Source organism: Siphateles boraxobius, unplaced genomic scaffold, assembly GCF_051911475.1.
Source record: "Siphateles boraxobius isolate OS27281-9 unplaced genomic scaffold, OSU_SipBor_1 61, whole genome shotgun sequence".
NCBI classification, from domain to species: Eukaryota; Metazoa; Chordata; class Actinopteri; order Cypriniformes; family Leuciscidae; genus Siphateles; species Siphateles boraxobius.
The window spans coordinates 1506878-1529153 of NW_027509188.1; the positions used below are offsets into that span (position 1 = coordinate 1506878).

Here is a 22276-nt window from a genome sequence, read left to right on the forward strand (position 1 = left end):
CCGGGTTTTCCCCTGGAAGGCTCTATAGAAATATGGCGCCCTATTGAACGAAGTTAAACTGAGAGCCGCTCGCCGTTCACAGACACCGGAATGAACGAGTTCACAGAAACGTTCACCAGGCAGTAATACAGTACGTTCAGTTCACGTTCGCCCAAAATATGAACGAGTTCATGAACTATCATTCAATGAACGCATTCAGGCACAACCCTGCTAGTGTACTCTCTATTCGTTCTGGTGAAATCACAAAACATAATGCACACAGACGTGTCCCTGCTTGATATACAACCACTGATGAACATAATCGGTTTTGATGAGAAAAAAAACTATACGAGAAAAAAAAAACTATAGAGTGCAGATTAGAACCCAGAACCTCTGACACGGTTGGCGAAAATTCTACCACTGGACCATAAAGATACATTGTTCAAACAGGCGAAACGAGTCACACGAAAATTCAAATACTGTTGCATTATCGAACGTTGTGTCGTCGTGGATATTGTAGTATTGTATTGCTAAATCCCCACTATGTCAGTCTGAGACAGCGAGACCTAGACAAGACGGAGAGGTCCGAGACAAGACAAGACCAAGACCAAAGACTGTCAAGGCCGTGACAAGACCGAGACCACATAAAAGACCGGCCTCGAGACATACATCACTACGGAAGGAATAGTTAGCTAGCAAACTGTAGGCTAGTAACTAATAATACTGACCGTAACTCGCGATTGAGCGGCAAACTGATGTGAATGTGCTATATTGTTAGGGGAGCGGCCAGCCTCAGTGGCTCCAATGCGTCATCAAATAGGGGCGTGTCCAGGAGCTCAGGCGCTCCGGTGTGTCATCGAGACACAGTTTTAGCCCCGCCCAAAAAACCTGGAAAACAGCAATGGTGAAAAACTGTTTAACGGTCTAACTCCACAATTCAGTACTTCACACTTCACAGTCTTTGTAATATGTTTTAGCAATACATTTCTAACATTTATAATGTGTTTAGATTTTTTTTTTAATTGCCTTTACAGGGACTTTAAACTATCACTCTGAAACTAACACTCTGCTTTCAATATGTACCAGTACAGCCCTACTCTGCATCCAAATAAAGGAAAAGGAAGTTCAATAGCAGAAAAGCAAGTTTGACTCAGTTAAAACTGGGGCTGGATTTGGCAGTGAGGGTTATTACATTAACCAACTAGTGGTAAAAGCACAAATAGATGATTGACTATGCAAAATTCTCAGGAAAAGGAAATTATGGCTAGAAAAGCAACAATATTGGTCACTCCTTTACTAGATTCAGTAGAAACAATAAATCTAAAATGCCAAACTTTTGAAATCACACATGCTGTGTATGAGGGGGTATGAGATGGAAATGTTTTTTTCTTTTTGGCCATGGATCCAAGATTGTGGGGAGATCTCCAATCTTCTTTTAAATAGCTTATGAGTAACGTGCTTATTGAATTTGCACAATGAATTACAAATTGCATTAAAGAATTTAAAACGGGCTCTCTCAACTGCAACTGTAGGTCTATATGAATATTATATTAATCTATTTGATTTAGAAAATTTAGGTTTACGTTCTCTGTGTTAAACTGAATCTCATAGCGACTGCATCAGACAATTGATATCCTAATCTTTAGACACTAACTTTCCACCCCGACAACATATATGTTCAGCATTCAGTTCACAAACTGCTGAGGCAGACAAAAAGGTATGATTCTCTGGCCACAGGTATGAAATTGTGGAAAATGTATGTGTGGAAGATGGAAAGATGGTGTTTGGTGAGACACAAAGACAAATAAATTATTCCAATCAAAACAGCTTATCTAAATTTATTAAGTAGGCACACGGGGTACAATATGCCCAATAAGTATCCTGGCCTGGGTTATTGTTATGGCAGGAAGAAACAGTGCCACATATGCGCAGCGCAAAACATAGGAAAAGATCAAATGTGCTGATATCTGGTGACAATTATTCTGAGCACTGCCTTTATGCTGATATTAAAAATCATAATCATTTGTTGTTTAATGAACTGTTTTGCAATACGACATAAACACAAAAAGTACATTGTACCTAACATTTTTTAACATTAGTATAATGTTATAGTTAAACCATCTATAAAGCGGAACCTTGTTTTGTAATACCTATTTTCAAGTATTATTATGATAAAGTATGAAGTCTGCTTTATAAACTCTTACTCCTTTTTTTTTTTTTATCACATTTGGCACTATTTGCATTTTAATCTAAATCATTTCTGGTATAAAATGGTTTCTTCCCCCACACATTAAAGATTTTCCTTTAAGACAAAATCTGATTCTAGTATTTTCTTAAAATTTTCATAAAATGCTTTTCAACAAAACATTCAACTCAGGAAAACATTAACAAATAATAAAAGAGATGACAGAAATTCTATGTAAATTTCTATGCACTTGTGAACAGGAGCGTGTGAACAGGACTTTTATTTTGGAGTGGTGACTGATCTGACGTCATAAGTCTGCGACGCTCTCCTGCATCTGTTGTGATAAGACTGAACAAAGGTTTGTTTTAAGCATGAAAAGTTGAATGAACTGTTTCTGTCGGTTTAAAGTTTTACAAACGATGTACAGTAACAGAATGAGAACACTAGAAAAGTGCGTTTCATTTCGCTGCCTGTCATCATGAATCAGTAAACATTGGCGAGTAGCGATGAGAGAAACGGAGATCGATGCAATTGAACCAAATGCTTCGAAAAATAATTAATTGATTCGAAGCGCGGGAATCATCCACACCGTGACGACACGTGCTGTTCAAAACAGTATAAATGTAAGTGAACAACAAATATGTGTCATGACAGCTTTAACAAACAAATAAAAATGTTTTCATTAATGTCTTATCGATTAAATGTGATCTACAGGTCATTACTAAACCATATAAGTCATAAATACCTAAGTATTAATGATCTATATAAATTGTTTTATTAATTTAAAGCACTACTTTTGAGTGTTTTTAGTCTTAATCAGGAGATATAAGTCTATTAACTCTGAATCTCTTACCAGTGAGCTGAACTACTGAACTAGAGCTGATTGAGACACTCAGAAATTTAGTGTGGGTTTATTTATTTTTTCTGTTAATTATTCTCATTTTAAACAGGACAAACACACAGAAAAACCTCTGGAGAAGCGAGTGAGATCTATGTGACTCACTATTACAAAGATGGCATTTATTAAAGAGGAAAGTGAAGATATGAAGATTGAAGAAACATTCAGTGTGAAACAAGAAGAAACCGAGGAACAAACAGGTTGGTTTCATTCTCACAGCTAAACTCTGTCATGATCCTTATTAAAGTTACTGTTTTATTTGCAAATCAAAGCTCTTTAAACAAATGCAGACAGCAGCAGTGACTATTAAGCTACATGTTTCAGCAGGAGAAATGCTGGTGTTTTTAACATAATGACTTATTTATTGCTTGATTCACTGCTTTATATGTCTAAATATTTTAATGTTTGGTACTTTGTGACATTAAATTGGGGTTAACTTTCATTTTTATTTCAACTTAGACCTAATGAGGCTGAAAGAGGAGAGTAAAGTACTGAATAAATGGGTAGAAAAAGAACAATATGAGAAACATCATGATTTCAAAACGGGAGAAAACTCTTTTAGTTGCCCACAGACTGAAAATACTTCCTCAGGAGAAAGAGCTCAAAATACAGGAGCTAGAAGTTCTCTCACCTTCTTTCAGTGTGCAGAGAGTTTCAATGGACATGAAAACCTTGCAGTCATGAGAGTTCACACTGGAGAGAGGCCTTTCATCTGCCAACAGTGTGAAATAGGTTTCACCCATAAAGGAAACCTTATAAGGCACATGAAAATTCACACGGGAGAAAAGCCGTACACCTGCAAACTGTGTGGAAAGAGTTTTACCAGAAACGGGATTCTTAAAAGTCACATGAGTGTTCACACCGGAGAGAAGCCTTACGTATGCCATCATTGTGGAAAATGTTTCAACCATAAGGGAAACTTCAATAATCACAAGAGAATACATTTTGGAGAGAAGCCTGACACGTGTGCTCAGTGTGGAAAGAGTTTTGATCAACATGTAAGTCTTAAAGGGGACTTGTTATGCAAAATTCAACTTTAAATTGTATTTGAACATTTGTATGTGTCCACAGTGTGTACACAACCACTCTGTAAAAGTAAAAATCCACCCACTCCTTTTTTATGCTTCCCAAGAATCAGAAACTGCCACAAATCAAGCAGTTCTGGAATGCTGTCTTCTGTGATGCTGTAAAAGGGTAAAGCCCCGTCCATGTGTTAAGTAAATATATTATATTAAATATTTTGTTACTGTACTTGAGTTACTGTACTTGATAGTAGTAAAAATAATAATCTTTGAGTCTTTTAATTTAACTTTGCTATATATTTTTAAGTATAATAAATGCAAATATAAAATACTTATAAAACATATCGAAGTATAATAAATGCTTTTTATTCTGGAAAATCTTCTTGTCACCCTGATTTTTCAATAGTTTCATTATTTGCAAAAAAGAAGGAATAGAGAAGCAGGATGTGAGTGCATTGCATTGTTGCCATGTCCTCTTATTATAAGCCACTCGGGGAGGATTTCGGAATAAACTGCTGCTTCAATGTATATGCAATGAGTGATTGTAATCAAGGCATTAATCAATAATTTCCCTTCTTAATATCACATGAGTTGAATGACTTCTCTAGGCTTGTGAGGTTTTACTTTGTTATAGAAGTTACCAGTGTGATTACTGAAATGTTCTTTTCATGTATACTCTAATGTCTATATTAAAGATATTTTTTTGAGAAAGGCCTTCTACATGTGTCAATACATACATCTGTTTTTCTAGGGTACTCTGACAACTATGGTCACAGGGGTCATAGTTTAAGGGACCATCTCTTTGTTAAAGCCTTTCTTTCCATTTAGACTAAAGTGTAGCTCTACTTGAGAGAAAGAATGTATTATCTCGATGTTTTGAGAAGACTCCAAATATTTATAGGTAGAGCCTGGCCAAATCCAACCTTGGGAAAGCTGTGTGTGTGTGTGTGTGTGTTAGTCTTCTTGGTTACAGGTTAAGGAACCACTGGCATTATTTTTATATATACACTGGCCCAGCAACCCAAATCTGCCTAACTTCAGGGTCCTAGTGTCAGCTTCATAATCGATGGAGATATGCTTCAGTCTATCTGTTTATGTGTGAAAAATTACTATTTATCTATTTCTTAGGCAATGAGAATCATTCAACCTGAAGCGATGATGTAGCTTAGACCTTGACTTAGCTTAGAACCCTCTAGGTGCATTTTCTGAATCACGGTGATGTTCAAAGGTCACAAAACTACAATTACGAGACCTGATGGTTATTGTATTTCTGCACACGTGCAGAGAAAGGATGGGTCCGAATGGGTGGAATATTGTATGTCGTTCGGTCACATCTTGGTGCAATTTATTCACAAGCAATGACGAGCCTTGGTTTCTTGGTTGACTGTTATCCTCACCTGAAAACCAATTGTAGGAGGCTGCCATTTCTACTGTCCTTCAAAGAAGATTATTCTCAAAAGTCCTTAGTACAGTGCTGTGTAGATGCCTCAGTCAGATCAAGCTAATAATAAAAACTTGACAGCTTTGCTTAGTTTATATGCTGCTTGATCCAGATGATGACGTCGCAAGTCACATGACAAGGGGTGCTATGTGAGAACTAGGTCTAGTCGAGGTCAGCATTCTCACAGCTGCATTTTGTCCATATTGTAGCCTTTTAATGTTTTTTTTTGTAAGCTAATTAAAAAGGCATTACTACGGAAGCCCTGAACCGCAACGTTAAAAAAAAAAAATCTGTTAAAAAAATAAATTCTAGCATTTCGAGAATAAAGTCGAAATGTTTGGAGAATAAAGTCGAAATGTTTGGAGAATAAAGTCGAAATGTTTGGAGAATAAAGTCGAAATGTTTTGAGAATAAAGTCGAAATGTTTGGAGAATAAAGTCGTCGGTGGGTACTGTGGGGCGAGCACATCTGTGGTGCTTGGAATTGACCCTTCGCTAAGCCCCGCCCTCCCTAGTTACTGTTGCTACGCCTGTCAAGCTTTCGCGCCTGGCACGTCTATTACAGTGTGTATGCACCGGTGTCAGACATTCCCAATGAGATAATTAGTAATTTTTGGCGAACATGTGAAATATCTGAGAGAGCAAGACAAAAGGGACTGCAGTATGCATTCGAGGGATATATCCACGACATAATATGCAACCGATTAGAGAAAAATTTCATAAAAATTTAATCTAAAGCCTAGCCCAGCGCAAGCAGCAGCTCCTCATACGCTGCCCATTCAAATGGGAAACACACAAATTGAGGAACAGCTATGTTCGTGCACAGCAGGGTAAGTGAAATGTGAAAATAATCTAATAATTATAAATAAAACAGTTTATCCATAAATTTTGTGGAATAACACTAACATCGGATTGGGTTAAAGTTACTCAGTCAGGGGTGACTGTTAGTAGGCCGTCGATTAACGAAATGCTGAAATATATTTTAAAGTTTTTTTTAAATTAATTGTTTAATTGTCTTATTCTAGGTAAAAATATATGCATTATGAACAAATAACCGTCATTATTTCCAACTTCCAAGCAATAGGTGTTTTTGTTAATCCTGTCGATATTTAGTTGTGAATGGGGTCTCTCACACTGCTGGATCCACGCACATCATTTCTCATCTTGGCTTTTAGATTTTCGGGAAGGAAAAAATTCCACTCCCCGTCTAAACTTTTAGGATTCCGGGTATCAGATTTGCACAATCCATACGCACAACGCTTCGGCATGTTTCCCTCGCTCGAAAGCTTGCCAGACCTCCCGCGCCTAGTTATGGTTGCTAAGACACGATTGGCCAGTGGCGGTTTCGGGCATGGCTTAGAGAAGGGTCAATTGTGAAACTCAACACCTATATGTAATTCTAATGATAACTGAAAATAAGATTTTTCTAGTGACAGGTAGATAATTAGTCGACTAATCACACGTTTATATTAATTTCTGCTTAAATACTGGGTGCATGGAGGAATATAGCCAATCCTGCGCTGAATCACTTGCATAAATCTGGCCGCGAAAGCAGGCTAATGATGATAAATATGTTTGAAAAAATAACGAGGCATTTTAATTGTTTATTAATAAACTGTTTTTTTTTAATCAGTGTCGATTGCAAACATATCTCCATCTCCGCTGTAAAGAGGATGCGCCTTTAATGAGAAAAGCAATTGCCCTCACACATTTCTGAGCGCTTTATTAAACAGAAATTTGCTGTTGGTGTATTAGCCTAAAACAACATGCTCACCAGATTGTTTATCTAAATAGCCCTATGTAGTTAGAATTTACTGTTTACAAGGTTTTAGGTTTTTGGTAATTTCCTTGATATTCTTTTTTTAAATGAAAACTAACATCATAAATTATGATATTTGTTTTACTTTGAGCAATTCTGGAGCTATAATTGACTCTTCTTAGGAGCATATAAAACAAAACAGCTCCTTGGAAAAAATTAAATGTAATATTGTAGTAGTTATAAACAAACATATTTTAGTTCAGATTAGTTTGAGGGCAGCAATTGTATTCATAATGTCAAAATAAGACCGACGTAATGTTACTTGAAGGCATTATAGCCTACTATTCCTGCCAAACTTCCATGGTTGCAGTTAGTGTTACTACAGTAAATCCATGGTGAATGTTGCTGATCTGTGGACACTGGATAGTTAATTCATGACACAATGTTTCTTTCTGGTTTCCACGTCAGTTCTGTTTGATCCGTTAATAACGGAGAAATGTAAATGTTTCTCACTAGTTCTCGCAGCAATGTTATTACTTCAGTGGCGAATTCAAATTCTTCCTTTACTTGATCTCTTATTAGCGCTGTGTAGTAATAGTGTTGCTTTATCAAGATCGGCTCGCGCTGCTTTGGTCCAAACTGATAAACGGTCCGTCAACCACACAATAACGAGCAGTTTCGTTCCGCTTGCATTACGTTTGCCATTTGATGTTGGGCAATGTTGTGGTGGCTCCGACGGATTATGAGCACGCTTACCACGCGCCTACATTTGAAATAACGAAATTTTGGTCGGCAGGAAAAATGGCCTGTTTGAAAAAGGTGTTTTACCATTTGTTGTAAAACTGTGGACCTATTTTTCCAAACGCCTCACAACTGGACATTCTTCCGTTGAGAGCTTGAATAATAGACACTCCAGCCCAGTTGCTGGCGATAATCCACCTTTGCCAATGTTTGGATAGCGTAGCCTACGATACCACAACTAGAAGACTACAGGAAGAATACAAACAACCCCATTTCTGTCTCTGGCGGCGGAGTAATAACCGACTTCACAGAACATCCAATACAAGAATGGAGTTGGACAAAAACTACAATAAAACCTGTTGGAAAGCATCTTTTGCAGCGATTTTTGTGTGAGCATATCAGTGAACACCCCAGACCACTCGGTGAGTTTCACGTCTTTGTAAACTAAAGTTTAATGCGTATTATGACTGATTCTTGCAGTGCCCCTATGAAACCATTGTCGAGGTGGGGGGTGCTACCAAAGAAACCTAAAATTCTCGGGACAGCAGCATTTGTCCAAATTTCAATCTTAACCGTTCTATTTGTAGGATTACAAATTTATTTAAATGTTTAATTTAGATTTCCAATACAATAATATTTTATATTGAGAAAGTTTAGAAATGATGAGACCAGGAAATCTCTGCAAACGGTAGGGGTTCTCAGCGGGATATTCCTGACTGTCCCATCTCAGTACGAGAAGGCTAGGCTTTTCCTGTTCTCGTTGTTTACCGGGGGAAGAGTCATGCTGAGCAAGTTTGAACACCTGTTATTTTATTACTGAGACCATTTGTCTCATCTCAGTACGAGAAGTCTATGCCTTTTCCTGTTCTCGTTGTCTCAGCTCATTTACATCACAATGTAATCCCTCCCCCTTGAAATGTATATATGAACTCAATGTATACTGCCTTAGTTAGACTTCACTTGACTTGGGTCCGGAGCAGACTACAGCAAATAAAGAATCCTGCTTAAATAAGTCTCCTGGTTTTCGCTTCTGAGTTTTTCTACACTGAAGAAGGAAGAAGTTTACAACAGATGGTGCCGTGACCCGGATGGAGAAACTGAAACTCAACAAAGAATGAACTTTTGAAACTTCAAAGCTCAAAGATCTCAACAAAGATCTTACTTTCCAGTTCCAGACTGAATCTTTTGAATCCAGAAAGATCTCAACAAAGCTGCCTGAGTTCGCGAACTGAATCTCAACAAAGATCTCAACAAAGCTGACTGTGTTCCAGAACTGAATCTCAACAAAGATCTCAACAAAGCTAACTGAGTTCCAGAACCAAGCTCAACAAAGATCTCTGACTGAGTTTCCAGACGGAATTTTTTCCATACAACAATAATTTGGTGAGTTTCACTCCATTCAAAGAACCGTTGAAAAACCAGTAAAAAATTATCCTCTGTGCCGTCAGAGAAAGAGTTATCAGACAGCTGTAGTGTTTGATTACCTAAAGTTATCCTTTAAAAGTTGTCTTTTAAAGATGAAAATATATCCTCTGTTCAGGCAGGGACGTTTTTAACATCACATGTTAAAAAGATATCCTCTGTGTCAGGCAGGGAAGATTAGTATTATTTTGCTAATTATTTGTTTTGTTGTTTGTTACCTTGTGGTGTTACCCTCTAAAAAATTTCTTTTAGAGAAGAGAGTTTGATCCTCTGAATAGTCAGGGAAGTTGTTGGTATCCTCTGTGCAGACAGGGAAGATTTTAGCATTCAAGTTAAAATATTGTTAGCCTCTGTGCAAGCAGAGAAGAGGTAGTCTTACAGGCTATTTATTTTGGTTACCCTTTTAAAAGTTTTTCTTTTAGAGAGGAAAGTTTGATCCTCTGTTTCAGGCAGGGAAGAGTTAGCAATACATGCTAGTAATTTTGTTTTATCCTCTAAAAAGTTAGGAAGGTGAAAGATCCTTTCCGTTTCTTTCAGGGAAGATTAGCGTAACGTGCTAATATTTTGTGTTTCATCCTCTGTTTCTGGCAGGGAAGTTAAATGTGATGTGTTGGTAACAAGGAAGTTTAACAATAGTTGATTTGTGTTAACAAGCGTACCCTCTGTAATCAGAGAAGTTTAGTGTTTGTTTGTGTGGTAACAAAGAAATCCACAAAATGATTAAGAAAAGTGCTAGACTAATCTCCACAACTAAAAAAGGTGGTCTTGCTAATCCTTTGTGGTCAGATAGCGAATTTAAAACACTGTTAGGAGAACAGATGGATCTAATAGTCACTGAAAAAGTTAGACAAGAACTAACACAGAAATATGAGATTCATCCAGATAAGATTTGGTCTATTGAAGAATGCAAGAAGGTGTTAGGTGCATGTATCAGAAAGAAAAACATGAAAGGCATAATCTGTTGTCATAGGGAATTTAGCTTATCCATTGCACAAGAACAATCTAGGTGTATAGCTAAATTAAAAGAACAGAACAAACAAATGCACACTAAGGTGGGCCATAACAAGGCCTCAACCAAATGTGACTCAGAAGACCAACAGTCAGATGAAACTTATCCTGACTTAAAAGCATTCTTTGAAACAGATGTAGACATCCCATCAGTAACTGATAAGCCTGTAGATTCAGTAAAGGTTTGTGTTGCAAGAAGATCTCAGGGAATTGAGGGAACTGAAAGTGTTCCTACCAACTCTTCTGTTGTCCAAAACCAAACTGTTGCCAAAGCACTCGGACCTAGAGATATAGAAAGACTATCCCAAAGCTTACCTTCAGTACGTACAGATTTTTCTGAATTTAGAAGGGCATTGATCATTAAAATGCGTCTTTACGACATGTCGTTGGCAGAAGTCACACAGCTGATGTCACAAATTCTAACTGAATCTGAATTCAACAGTTTTGAGTCTGCTGTTACTTCTGAACTACAACATGCCAGAAAAGATGAATTGAGAGAGGGAGTTCTGAAAGCGTTGAAGAACATTGTTGGACCTAAAATTGACTGGTCGAAGATCACTAGTTCTTTACAGAAGAAGGGTGAAACTGTTAGTGAGTACACTCAAAGATTTTGCCAGTCAGCAGCAGCATACAGTGGTATAGCTGACACTTCAGAGAAGGTGCTAGAAGATACTGGTCCCCTAGTTCGCACATGGTTTGATGGTCTGTTGTCAGAACATAGAAAAGCATTGCCTTTCTTAGACTTAACATGGTCCACTAGAACCATACAAAACAACTTGGAGAGGTTAGCTACTTGGGAAAGAGACTCTGATGTCAAGGCAAGAGTAAAAATTGCAGCAGCATCCTTTAAGGTCAACACAGAGAATCAACAGAAACGCAAATGTCCTAAGAGAGAGGGCAGTAGTTGTTATTATTGTGGTAAACATGGACATTGGGGAAAAGAGTGTAGGAAAAACAAAAAGAACTTTAAACAAGTTAACAATGTTACTCAGCTCCTACTCAGTCTGCTTGCTACTCTGAAGCAGCCCGTCCCCTCGTCATTAAACTGGGGCAGCTGGTTGACGCGTTAACCATTTGGGCTGTGAGTGCTTTATTTCCCCACTAACTTGCAACAGAGATAAAAAACTTCTGTTTTTGTTTAATAGAACAAAAGGAAAGTGACTATCTCAGTTTTTTTCTTTGGGGGACACTGGTTAAAGTAGACTCACAGCCTTAAATGTTATTTTACAGCACAGGCCTTTCATCATTAATAGTGTTAGGTCAGACTGTAAACGTAAAAAAAGCCCTCATGCAGTGTCCACAATAATGCCGAATATTGTTTTACAACGTGCACCTGTCACGAATCCGTCCTCATGTATGATGTCTGCTATGACTGAAGTTTTGTTAGAGGATGAAGGACAAAATACTCACGATTGTGTTACGCTTACATATACACCTATGAGTGAAGTAAAAGAAAAAGGTAACAGACGAGCAGGTTATGCAGTAACGTCCACCACGGAAGTTTTAGCTTCAGGACGTCTTCCAGATCATTTTTCAGCTCAAGCTGCAGAACTAGTAGCCCTAACAAGAGCATGCACGCTAGCTTCAGGATCAGTTGCTAATATCTACACAGATTCCAGATATGCTTTTGGGGTAATTCATGATTTTGGTGTCATTTGGCAAACCAGACAGTTTCTAACTTCTGCTGGATCCCCCATTAAGCATGCTGAATTAGTGAAAGATCTAATGTTTTCCATGAAACTTCCAAAGAAATTAGCAGTGATCAAACTGAAAGCACATCTCACAACTAATACTACAGAAGCTAAAGGTAATGCTCTTGCTGATATGGCAGCTAAACAGTCTTGTTTCTATGCAACTGTACAAGTGTGTTCAGGTAGTGCAGCACAGAAGAAAATGATGCCTCCTGAATCAATAATTGATCTGTACAAAGACGTTTCCTCCATTAGAACCAAAGTGACATGGGCCACATCAAGTGATGTTGATTACAGCAGCTGCAGTATTGTGTCAGGGAAGAAAAACCTAGACTCATGTGTCACACTGTAAGGTTGTTCCTGCACCAACAGGGATAGGTTAGGACACAGAACCAGTGAGGAGCCCCGGGAAGAACCGAATGCAATAGGCTTCGGGGGTTAACCCTGGGGTGAAGACTTCCCTCATAGGCCCTATCCTAGTCCATCCTTACCTCACTGTTCTTTAGGTGTCAAAGGAATTAAGAAATAGGGAGAGATGGAACGACAATAGCAGACCCAGAAAAAGTTTACAACCCTAGTGTTTGAACAAATACTGCTCTGCTGCTTAGCAGACTCGGAAGTTTACAACCCTAGTGTTTGAACAAATACTGCTCTCCTGTCTTTTGTTTTCTTTCTTACTCTGTGCAGATACCACTGATGACTTCCCGAGACCCATACGCACTGACCTCGTCATCTGCGTATGAAGCCACAAGAAAACCTCAAGAAACAACTTGACCCTCTTCCGAGCCAACTATCACAAAAGGATAAAGAAAAGAAAAAGAAAAAAATACACAACGCAGAGACTCACATACGAAACCTTCAGTCATCCATCAACATGATCAAGATTGTCGTACCAGTAACATCACAGACACTCTCGCTTCGCACAAGATAATGATCTTACAGAACAGAGTGGCCTTAGATTACATTCTAGCAACGGAAGGAGCCTGCACCATCATCGGACCTGAGTGCTGCACCGGGTTTTAATGGATCCAACAGAGAACTTGAACAAAATCCAACAAGACATTCTTGATCTTTCAGCAAAATTACACCAGATGACTGAAGTAAATTTTTCATGGTTCGGAAACTTGATTGGGAAACCCTGGCTGTGGATAAAGGAAATAGCAATTCTGCTGTTATTTCTTCTAATAGCGTACTATCTATGCGTCCACAGTATCAAGTGTTTCATTCAACAAATGACTCACGCCCCTCACAAAGAAATGACAGTCCCAAACAGAAAAGACTATTACCCTTAAGAACTTAACGGACCCTAAATTTGCATGTTTGTTTCTGTGTCAGCATGCAATTGCAGAAACAGCAACACAGAAGCATGAGCCTGTAATGATCACAAGTTACAAGAATTTAACTTTTAAGTGTCTAAATTTGTATTTTGTGAGAGTTATTTAGAACTCTCAAAGGGGGAAATGTAGGACTACAAATTTATTTAAATGTTTAATTTAGATTTCCAATACAATAATATTTTATATTGAGAAAGTTTAGAAATGATGAGACCAGGAAATCTCTGCAAACGGTAGGGGTTCTCAGCGGGATATTCCTGACTGTCCCATCTCAGTACGAGAAGGCTAGGCTTTTCCTGTTCTCGTTGTTTACCGGGGGAAGAGTCATGCTGAGCAAGTTTGAACACCTGTTATTTTATTACTGAGACCATTTGTCTCATCTCAGTACGAGAAGTCTATGCCTTTTCCTGTTCTCGTTGTCTCAGCTCATTTACATCACAATGTAATCCCTCCCCCTTGAAATGTATATATGAACTCAATGTATACTGCCTTAGTTAGACTTCACTTGACTTGGGTCCGGAGCAGACTACAGCAAATAAAGAATCCTGCTTAAATAAGTCTCCTGGTTTTCGCTTCTGAGTTTTTCTACACTGAAGAAGGAAGAAGTTTACAACATATTTCATCAGAAACGATCTTAAAACAGGGCTTTGAGTGTAAAATATCGAACTTGTCCTTTAAAGTAAAGATACTCAAGGTAAAATATTACTCAAGTAAAAGTGCTGCCTTTAAACATTCACTTGAGTAAAAGTACAAAAGTATTTGCCTTCAAATGTACTTAAGTATCCAAGTACTATGATTTTTTATGGCTATAATGTCCTTTTATAATTTGTCAAAAGACTCTTGCTTAACTCAGTCTATGTGAAGACTAATGTCACTCTTATTTTTTTTTTATTTTAATTGTTGTTCAAAATAAAGATTTAATTAATTCATTCATATATATATATATATATATATATATATATATATTTATTTATTTATATACATACATACATACACACACACGCGCGCACACACACACACACACGCACACATGCTGCTCTTTGCCCCGCTTAAAATAATTGGCAACGTGATTTGTTTGGAACTATTGAGAGCTACACCAATCACGTGACCGCGCGGCGGCGAGTTTGCCCGGATATGCTTCAGTCTATCTGTTTATGTGTGAAAAATTACTGTTTATCTATTTATTAGCCAATGAGAATCATTCAACCTGAAGCGATGACGAAGCTTAGACCTTGACTTAGCTTAGAGCCTCAATATAACAATATGATTGTTATTGTTGTTAATATTATTTTATAAAGTATGTAACGTAAGATAAAAGGAGTTTTATCAGTACGTGTGACGAAGCATTTTCTGCGACAGCTCGAGCTCTCCAACAGTGTAAACATCAGCGTCCGAATTCACTCACTTCATTTTGTTCACTCCTTGCAGATATAGTGCTCTCAAATGCCATACACTATATAGGGATTAGTGAATGAATGAACGAGTGAGCGGTTTCGGACACAGCTACTGTGTCGCAACCGTCTATGTTTGCAACTCTCATAACGGCTCTGGTTCGCACTTGGTAGATACCGCCAATTCAAGTTCAAAACAAACCGCACGCGCTGTTACTGTGATTGGTGGCTCGTTTGACCAGTTACGTTTTTATCCACTCATATATAAAAAGGAACGAATGATTTTGAAAATGTAGTGGAGTAAAAAGTAAGATATTTGACTTTGAAATGTAGTGGAGTTAAAGTAAAAGTCTCCCCAAATTTAAATACTTCAGTAAAGTACAGATACGCAAAAAAGCTACTTAAGTACAGTAACGAATTACATTTACTTCGCTACTGTCCACCACTGCCACACTGATGAAGGCTCATTAGCCGCAACGCATTGGTGTGCGGTTATTTGAAAACTGTTTTTAATTGCCTAACACGGTGTAGTCAACACCGATTTTTGTCGTTGTTCTCTGTACTGACAGCACTCCAAATTTACTAAAAAATGAGCTCAATGTTAAAATTGACCGGAGTTCCCTTTAATTTGCACAGACATAATTTTATTTTACATTCAAATGAACATTGTATGTGTTCTCAGAGGCTTAAAAGTTGTGATGAATAACAGTGAGTAACGCCCCCCATTTGTGCCTGAGCGCCCCCCTCTCTGCTGCCTCGTTCACACCGCCCCCCAACACTGTCCAAACGCCCCCATTGAGAAACGCTATGCTAGGGTATCAAGCATGAAATGCTTCAGCAATAAACAAGATAAAACAGTTACATCACACACTGCACGGTATTTTGAAATTTTGTCTTACATTTAGCACATCCATGCAACAAACTTGCTAAATTATCTGTTTTCTTTTGGAGAGATCATTTAACTTTGATGTGGACTTTGTAACTTTGCAGGTCGATTCCATACACAAATACCTACATTTCACACACACACACACACACACACACACACACACACACACACACACACACACACACACACACACACACACAAAAAGGGTAAAATTCAAAAATATCATAGTAGTTCACTTTAACCAGAGATCTATTGATAAATACTTGATTATCAAATTGGTCTAGGAGGGTTTTCATTTCCTCTCCATATGCTCTACCACGGGCTGTACAGAGCTTGATCATCGGTGATGCATATTCACCCAAACCATTTGATTACGACATCAGCCACAAGAGGTTCTTTGTCGACTATTTCCTTTCTTCTCAGTGGGATTGTCAGTTCCATTTTTTTAGTCAACAAATGCCATGTTGAGATGTTTCTTCTTCAATTCCTCCTGTAGTGCATCTTCCTTTTGAAGAGAATACTCTGTCTGCCCAATTGGAATGTCTGGCAGAAAGTTTATCTCACATCTTTGCTTTTTTCAAGCATCTAGAATCCTGATTCGCTCTTCTCAGGTTTACAGCGACTTCAGAGCAACCTACTGATCGTAGTTTCTGCCGTTATTTGCCAACCTTATATTTGATGCTCCTAGTCCAGCTGTTATAGCCTGTTCCATCCATCTTTGAGACATGGATGCTTTTCAACCAATGCAGCAGACACTCTTGATTATTTGGATAAGCTTTGAATGAAAAAATTACTTGAGATATGGCATCCAAGATATCCATTTTTCATTGCACTTGGAATTGTAAGCAGTGTTCCATCTTCTTTAAAATTCTCATTCCCTTTGAGTAGAGGGCCACTGAGAACTTTCACGCTGGCTTAGGCGTTTTCACAAATGAAAGTCCGCACCAAGGTCCGAACCAAAGTTCACGTTTTGATACATTTTATACTTGCAGAAAGTTTTGGTTTGGTTTCACACTGCAATTATGCGAGCGCACTAAAGAACTTTACGTGACATACTTGCGTCCTGTCGTCATCATCTATGTGGGCTGCATTTTGACATTGATTGGTTTGTAAATGGACGTGCGTCTGACGTTAGCGTTTTGTCAATTTTGCGGGTAACTTTAACAACATGAATGAACAGACGCATATCGTTGCAACTATATTGTTATTTTTATGGCATAATTACCTGCAGCACCAACTATACACAAGGCTAGTTCAATTTCGCCAAATGAACGTCCTCGTCGTGCGAACAGTTTATCGTCGCCGGCAGGAAATGAGGAGAAGACTGCAAGCAATCATGCGAGCTCTGGCACCTCCATTTGGGAAGAGACCAAGGTGAGTGGCAATATGTTTCCATTCTGCCCGTCTGTTTCAAAAGACGAGATGTCACGGGTAATTTATAATTGTGTCCTTATTTCAATGCATTTCTCCGTGGATAGAAATAGAACTACAACATTTACGATTTAATATTAAATATTCATGACAGCCTACTTACAGCTCTAGGTCTGCAGAATGTCCACATATGTCAACAGTTGCCGATTAAATAAATAAGACATTTATCTGCTTATTTTACACAACCTTCATCTTCAGGTGGCATTGCTCTCCCGTCCTCTCATACCCTCTCTCTCTCATCCTCTCCGAAAATATTTGGAAAGTGTCTGCATTTCTGTGCATTTTTTCCAGTTCACTTCTTATGTCATCAGACCATACTTCAATTAAAAACCTCGTCTCCTCCTCTTCCCATGTGCTACTACGGCTCATTTTTCCTGCCACCTTCTGTTTTTTCGGCTATGCGGGAACCACGGGAACTTCCTGTAAAAGGTTTGACAGTCCGAACCATACAGAAATGCTTTCACACTAGAAACGAACCAAACCTTTGTTCAGTTTGATCCAGACCGAGACTACCTATTTTCGTCGGACCAAATTTCATCTGTTTGATCCGGACCGTGGTCCGGGGTAGGTTTCACACCTGTAATCTTGATACGGACCAAACTGAAAAGTCCAAATAAGGACCAAACCAGGTAGGTGTGAAAGGGCCCTTATAGTCAAGGAAGGGGAACTCTGGTTTGAGCTGTTGGATGGGGATGACATACTGGTAGTGTCTAAAGAGTAAATGGAGATATCGGATTCAGATTCTTCAGGTACATTCAAGAGTATCTTCAGCACTGCTCTATCTGGTGGAAGTTCTTTTATATGGATCCTTAAATTGAATTAAATTGAATCAAAAAGTCATCCTTGATCTCAAGCTTTTCTTGAATAATTTTTTTCAAGTGTTCAAATGAAGTGAGATTTTCCAAAATATTTAACCTCCTAATATTATCAGGGGCCAACACAACACGCAGCCGCTTATTCTGTAAAAAATAATTAAAAGATTATAGTACATCAAGTAGAGGGCAAAACTCATAAATATGTGCCAGCCCATATGATTTAAAGGGGTAGTTCAAAGTTAATAATTTGCTTGGCATCATATACTTCACAAGAAACATTAAGTACTTTAGAGATTTTTGTTTTTTTATCTTTAAAATTAGATATTTGGTATTGTAATGTTTTATTCGTTAAAACACATGCTTTTGTCTTCTGCCTTAGAAAGTCATACAGGTTTAGAATGTCATGAGGGAGAGCAACTTTTGACTATTTCCATTTTGGGGAACTATCCCTTTAACCCATAAAAAATACTACCATTACTTAAATAGATCCAAAAAATCTACAATGGCCCAATTTTAATGGAGGCAGTGTGGCTACGTGAAGAACAATTAATGGAGAAGGAACATCTTTAGTGCAATCATGTTCTTTCCCTGAACTCTATACGAGGTGAGAGGTTGGTAATCATTAAGGTCTTCTGGCTCAAGTATTTCAATTGTGCTTGTTTCAGAAACGTCATAGCACATATAGTGTTCAATGTACCATGGTGAAAGCCTTTTGCAGGGAAGGACACTTTGTTAGCATTCACTAGTACACTGAGAATTCTGAAAAAGTCAGGCAAGCCATTGCATTGACCTGAAGACAAAATCATGCCTTCACTGAAGTGAATTCCATGCAGACAAAACTTCTTTGTGTTGGTATTTTTTCTGAAGCTGTAGCACTTCTAATGTACACGTTCTTACCGTTTTCACTTTCTGCACAGACAAGGGTAAAGAAAAGAGACTTGGACCATTGAGAAAATGGGCCATCATAAGCTGATGCTTAATTGCCAAAGTGAGTGGAATATTTTTGAAATTGTGGACGTCACTCACCACACCTTTGGAATAGCTATGCTTGGCCTCAAATCTGATTGTCCAGAGCTCAAATAATGGCCCAAAGCAGCGAATCAAGTGTGGATAGTGCTCCACATAGTGGTGTTTTGGTCGCAATTTAACGTTTAGGCACGTGTCTTTGAGTAGTTGACGGTGTTTGAAAATGTTTCGTTCTAAAAAGCATAGGGTTGCTTCTGAGAACTGGCCTGACATTACCAACTCCACTATCTCTCTCAAGACCATCAAATGGCGCTTTTGCACTGCATGGTACGGTACGGTTCGGTTCGGTACTGCACGCTTTGGCGCTTTTCCACTGCATGGTACGGTACAGCTCGGCTCGGTACGGCTCCCTTGTGGCGCTTTTCCACTGCATGGTACGGTACGGTACGGCTCGCTTTAAATGGTACCACCTCTGTTGAGGTTCCAATCGTACCGTACCGATACTAAAATGTGACGTGAAAACACTGCAGATCACTGATTGGGCAGACAAACAGAATCGTCACTACCAGCGTCATTGTATTTGCGAGACATTCCCACCTATGGTTTTCTTTGAAAAGCTGGACTGGGAAATTACTCACTCTGTCTGAGTCCTTGTAAGGAAAGGATTTAATACCGTTATTCAGAGTAAGAAGAGTAAAATGTCCCTTTGAGATGAGTTCTTTCAAGCCAATTGATAACTCAAATGGGACAATTCCCTCCAATGTGTCATGTAGGACATCAGTTCCCAACAGGAGGGTCTCGGCCCACAAGGGGGCCTCAGCGAGCTCTTTGGGGGGGTCGTGTCATATTTTGGAAAGTGTTGAACAGTGAGCATTAAAGCAGCAGGCCGTAACTTTTTTTGTTTTCAAAATGTACTATATATTATATAATATATAATATATATATATATATATATATATATATATATATATATATATATACATTTATATAATGATCATGTATCCATTTTCCTTCCATTGTCTTATCCTGAGTCACTATGGTACACCTATAATAAGTGTTTATATTGGGACTATTTTATACTGGTTCGGGTCGTACTGGTGTAACCCAGTGCCTGCATGACTCGTCACAGATATAAACAGAGAGAAGTAGTTCCGGCTACAATGTTCTTCCGCAAGACGCATTATTCTGTTAATAAAAGCATGTTTATTAATCGCTAGAGCGCCAAACGATCATATTACATTAGCTAATTTTATTCACAATCCCCTGGCTGACCAAAAAATGGGTTTTCAACGAGGTCCCAGACACCAGTCATTTTTTAATAGCTTATATTAATTATTTTTTCCCTACACACCAGTGTGAATACTGATATTTTTGTTATTGCATTTCAAATAGGACCCATTATAGGCTACTCCTAGGCTTACATTTTTAAATTACAAATGGCCTACTGATGTTTTTGTTTTGTTACGCTATTATTTGTGCGTAAACATATCTGGTTATAGTAATAAACATACTGTTTTTTTAAAAACAAAACATTTTATCATCCTTGCTGCAAGCTTACAAGAGCGACAATATAATTAAATGTGAAGGGAAGCCCTAAAATATTTTCTTGGGGAAAAAGGGCGTCACAGACAAAAAAAGGTTGTGAACCACTGATGTAGGACATCTGGTGGGAATCCAGTTATTGGGTGAAAGAAAGAAAGGTGCTTAATGAGGACACATTCTTTTTTTACACCAAGTCTGCTCTGAAGCCCATGGTGGTCTCTGTTAATCTGTAATGGAGTTGTGCTGTACAACGGTTCGAAGCTGAAAACAACTAGCATCTCGTTTCTGTATGTCATCTTTGCTGACTTGGCAAAATCTACACAGGTTCTCAGCTTGAAAGCTTTCTTGAAAGCCAGCAAGACCGTGAGCCCCAAGATTGTCAGCACATACACAATACACCTTTCATCTAAGATGTGCATTCAGGGCTTCAACAAACACACCTTGCTGCTCCAGGTATTTCATGTCTTTTAAGAGTGGATCGAAAAATTTGTCATAGCCAAAAAAAAATTACATCACTGCTCTTTCCAAGTATAGCCAGTTGCAGAGATGGGGGACTCGAGTCACATGACTTGACTCGAGTCTGACTCGAGTCGCAAATTTAAGGACTTGAGACTTGCTTGACTAAATTAAGAAAATTACTTGACTTTGACTTGAGATCCAATGACTCGCGACTTGACTTGACTTGAACTGAATAACTCAAATGACTTCATATACATTTTTATATAAATCATCGCAACATATATTGATGAACAAAATGAAAGCAATGGAACCATTGATGCCAGTCATCAGATTCTGCGCGATTGCGTGACGCACAGAGCACAGAAAAAACATACACCTCAGTGAGCGCGCTAAATACAAAAACATCTCCAGCATAGTTTCTTTTTGGATATAAACACTAGAAATTGACCATATTCATACAAGAAGATTTAACTGGCAAGGGATATCGGACACGACCATCACAACCTCGAACTTCATTCACCACGTCTAAAAGTAAGCTATGGCTTGTTTAACCTGTTTGTTATAGTTAATTTGACTAACATTAAATCTAGAAAGAATTGTGGTTTTAAACAGCATGCCACTTTATACAATATTATGTTTTCAAATATAGCTTAAGGCTGTCAATAGATTCAAATGATAATTAATGGTGGCATGTTTTGTATAACTTGCAGAAATTCACCGAGACATTTGCCACAGTTTCTTTCAAATCACGGTTTAAAGCAGAGGTCTTCAATCCTGCTCCTGGAGGGCCACTGACCTGCAGAGTTAGGTTCCAACCCTAATCAAACACACCTGATTCAGCTCATCAAGCTCTTCAGGATCGCTTGAATATACAAAGGCAGGTGTGCTGAAGCAGGTTGGAACCAAACTCTGCAGGATAGTGGCCCTCCAGGAGCAGGATTGAAGACCTCTGCTTTAAAGCCAATATGTCGCTCTTTCCAATGACGAAAAACAGCATAGAAAACTGTTAATTATGTTTTGTCCTGTTTTATGTTTCTCTTGAAGCAGGGTCATATGTTATCAGGGGGTTGGGGGGGCAATGTGAGCAGAATTAATATGCACCCAAAATTCAAGATGTGGAAAAAATGTCCCTATATGAGTTATTTTTATATTTATAACATGATATTAAAAAATATTTCCAGAATATTGGCGCGATTGCAAATGTGATAATGATTTTATAGCCTACAACAGTCCACAAAGAGTATTGTGGTGTGAAATTTTAGACGTAATATTGTAAATATTCTTGGTTTTTGCTCTATTTCTCC

General features: G+C 38.3%; 1 protein-coding gene across 2 annotated transcripts; it reads left to right on the plus strand.

Moving 5' to 3' along the window:
* Positions 1-2445: 2445 nt before the first annotated feature.
* LOC143718477 (uncharacterized) lies at positions 2446-4795 on the plus strand. 2 transcript variants are annotated; one of them, XM_077209540.1, is made up of 3 exons: positions 2446-2522; positions 3115-3262; positions 3522-4795. In XM_077209540.1, the coding sequence occupies exons 2-3, from the start codon at positions 3178-3180 to the stop codon at positions 4100-4102; spliced, it is 666 nt and encodes a 221-aa protein (XP_077065655.1). In that variant the 5' UTR covers positions 2446-2522; positions 3115-3177; the 3' UTR covers positions 4103-4795. The 2 variants fall into 2 exon arrangements, with proteins under 2 accessions (XP_077065655.1, XP_077065653.1); XM_077209538.1 differs by having other exon boundaries at positions 2471-2787.
* The last annotated feature ends 17481 nt before the right edge of the window (positions 4796-22276 follow it).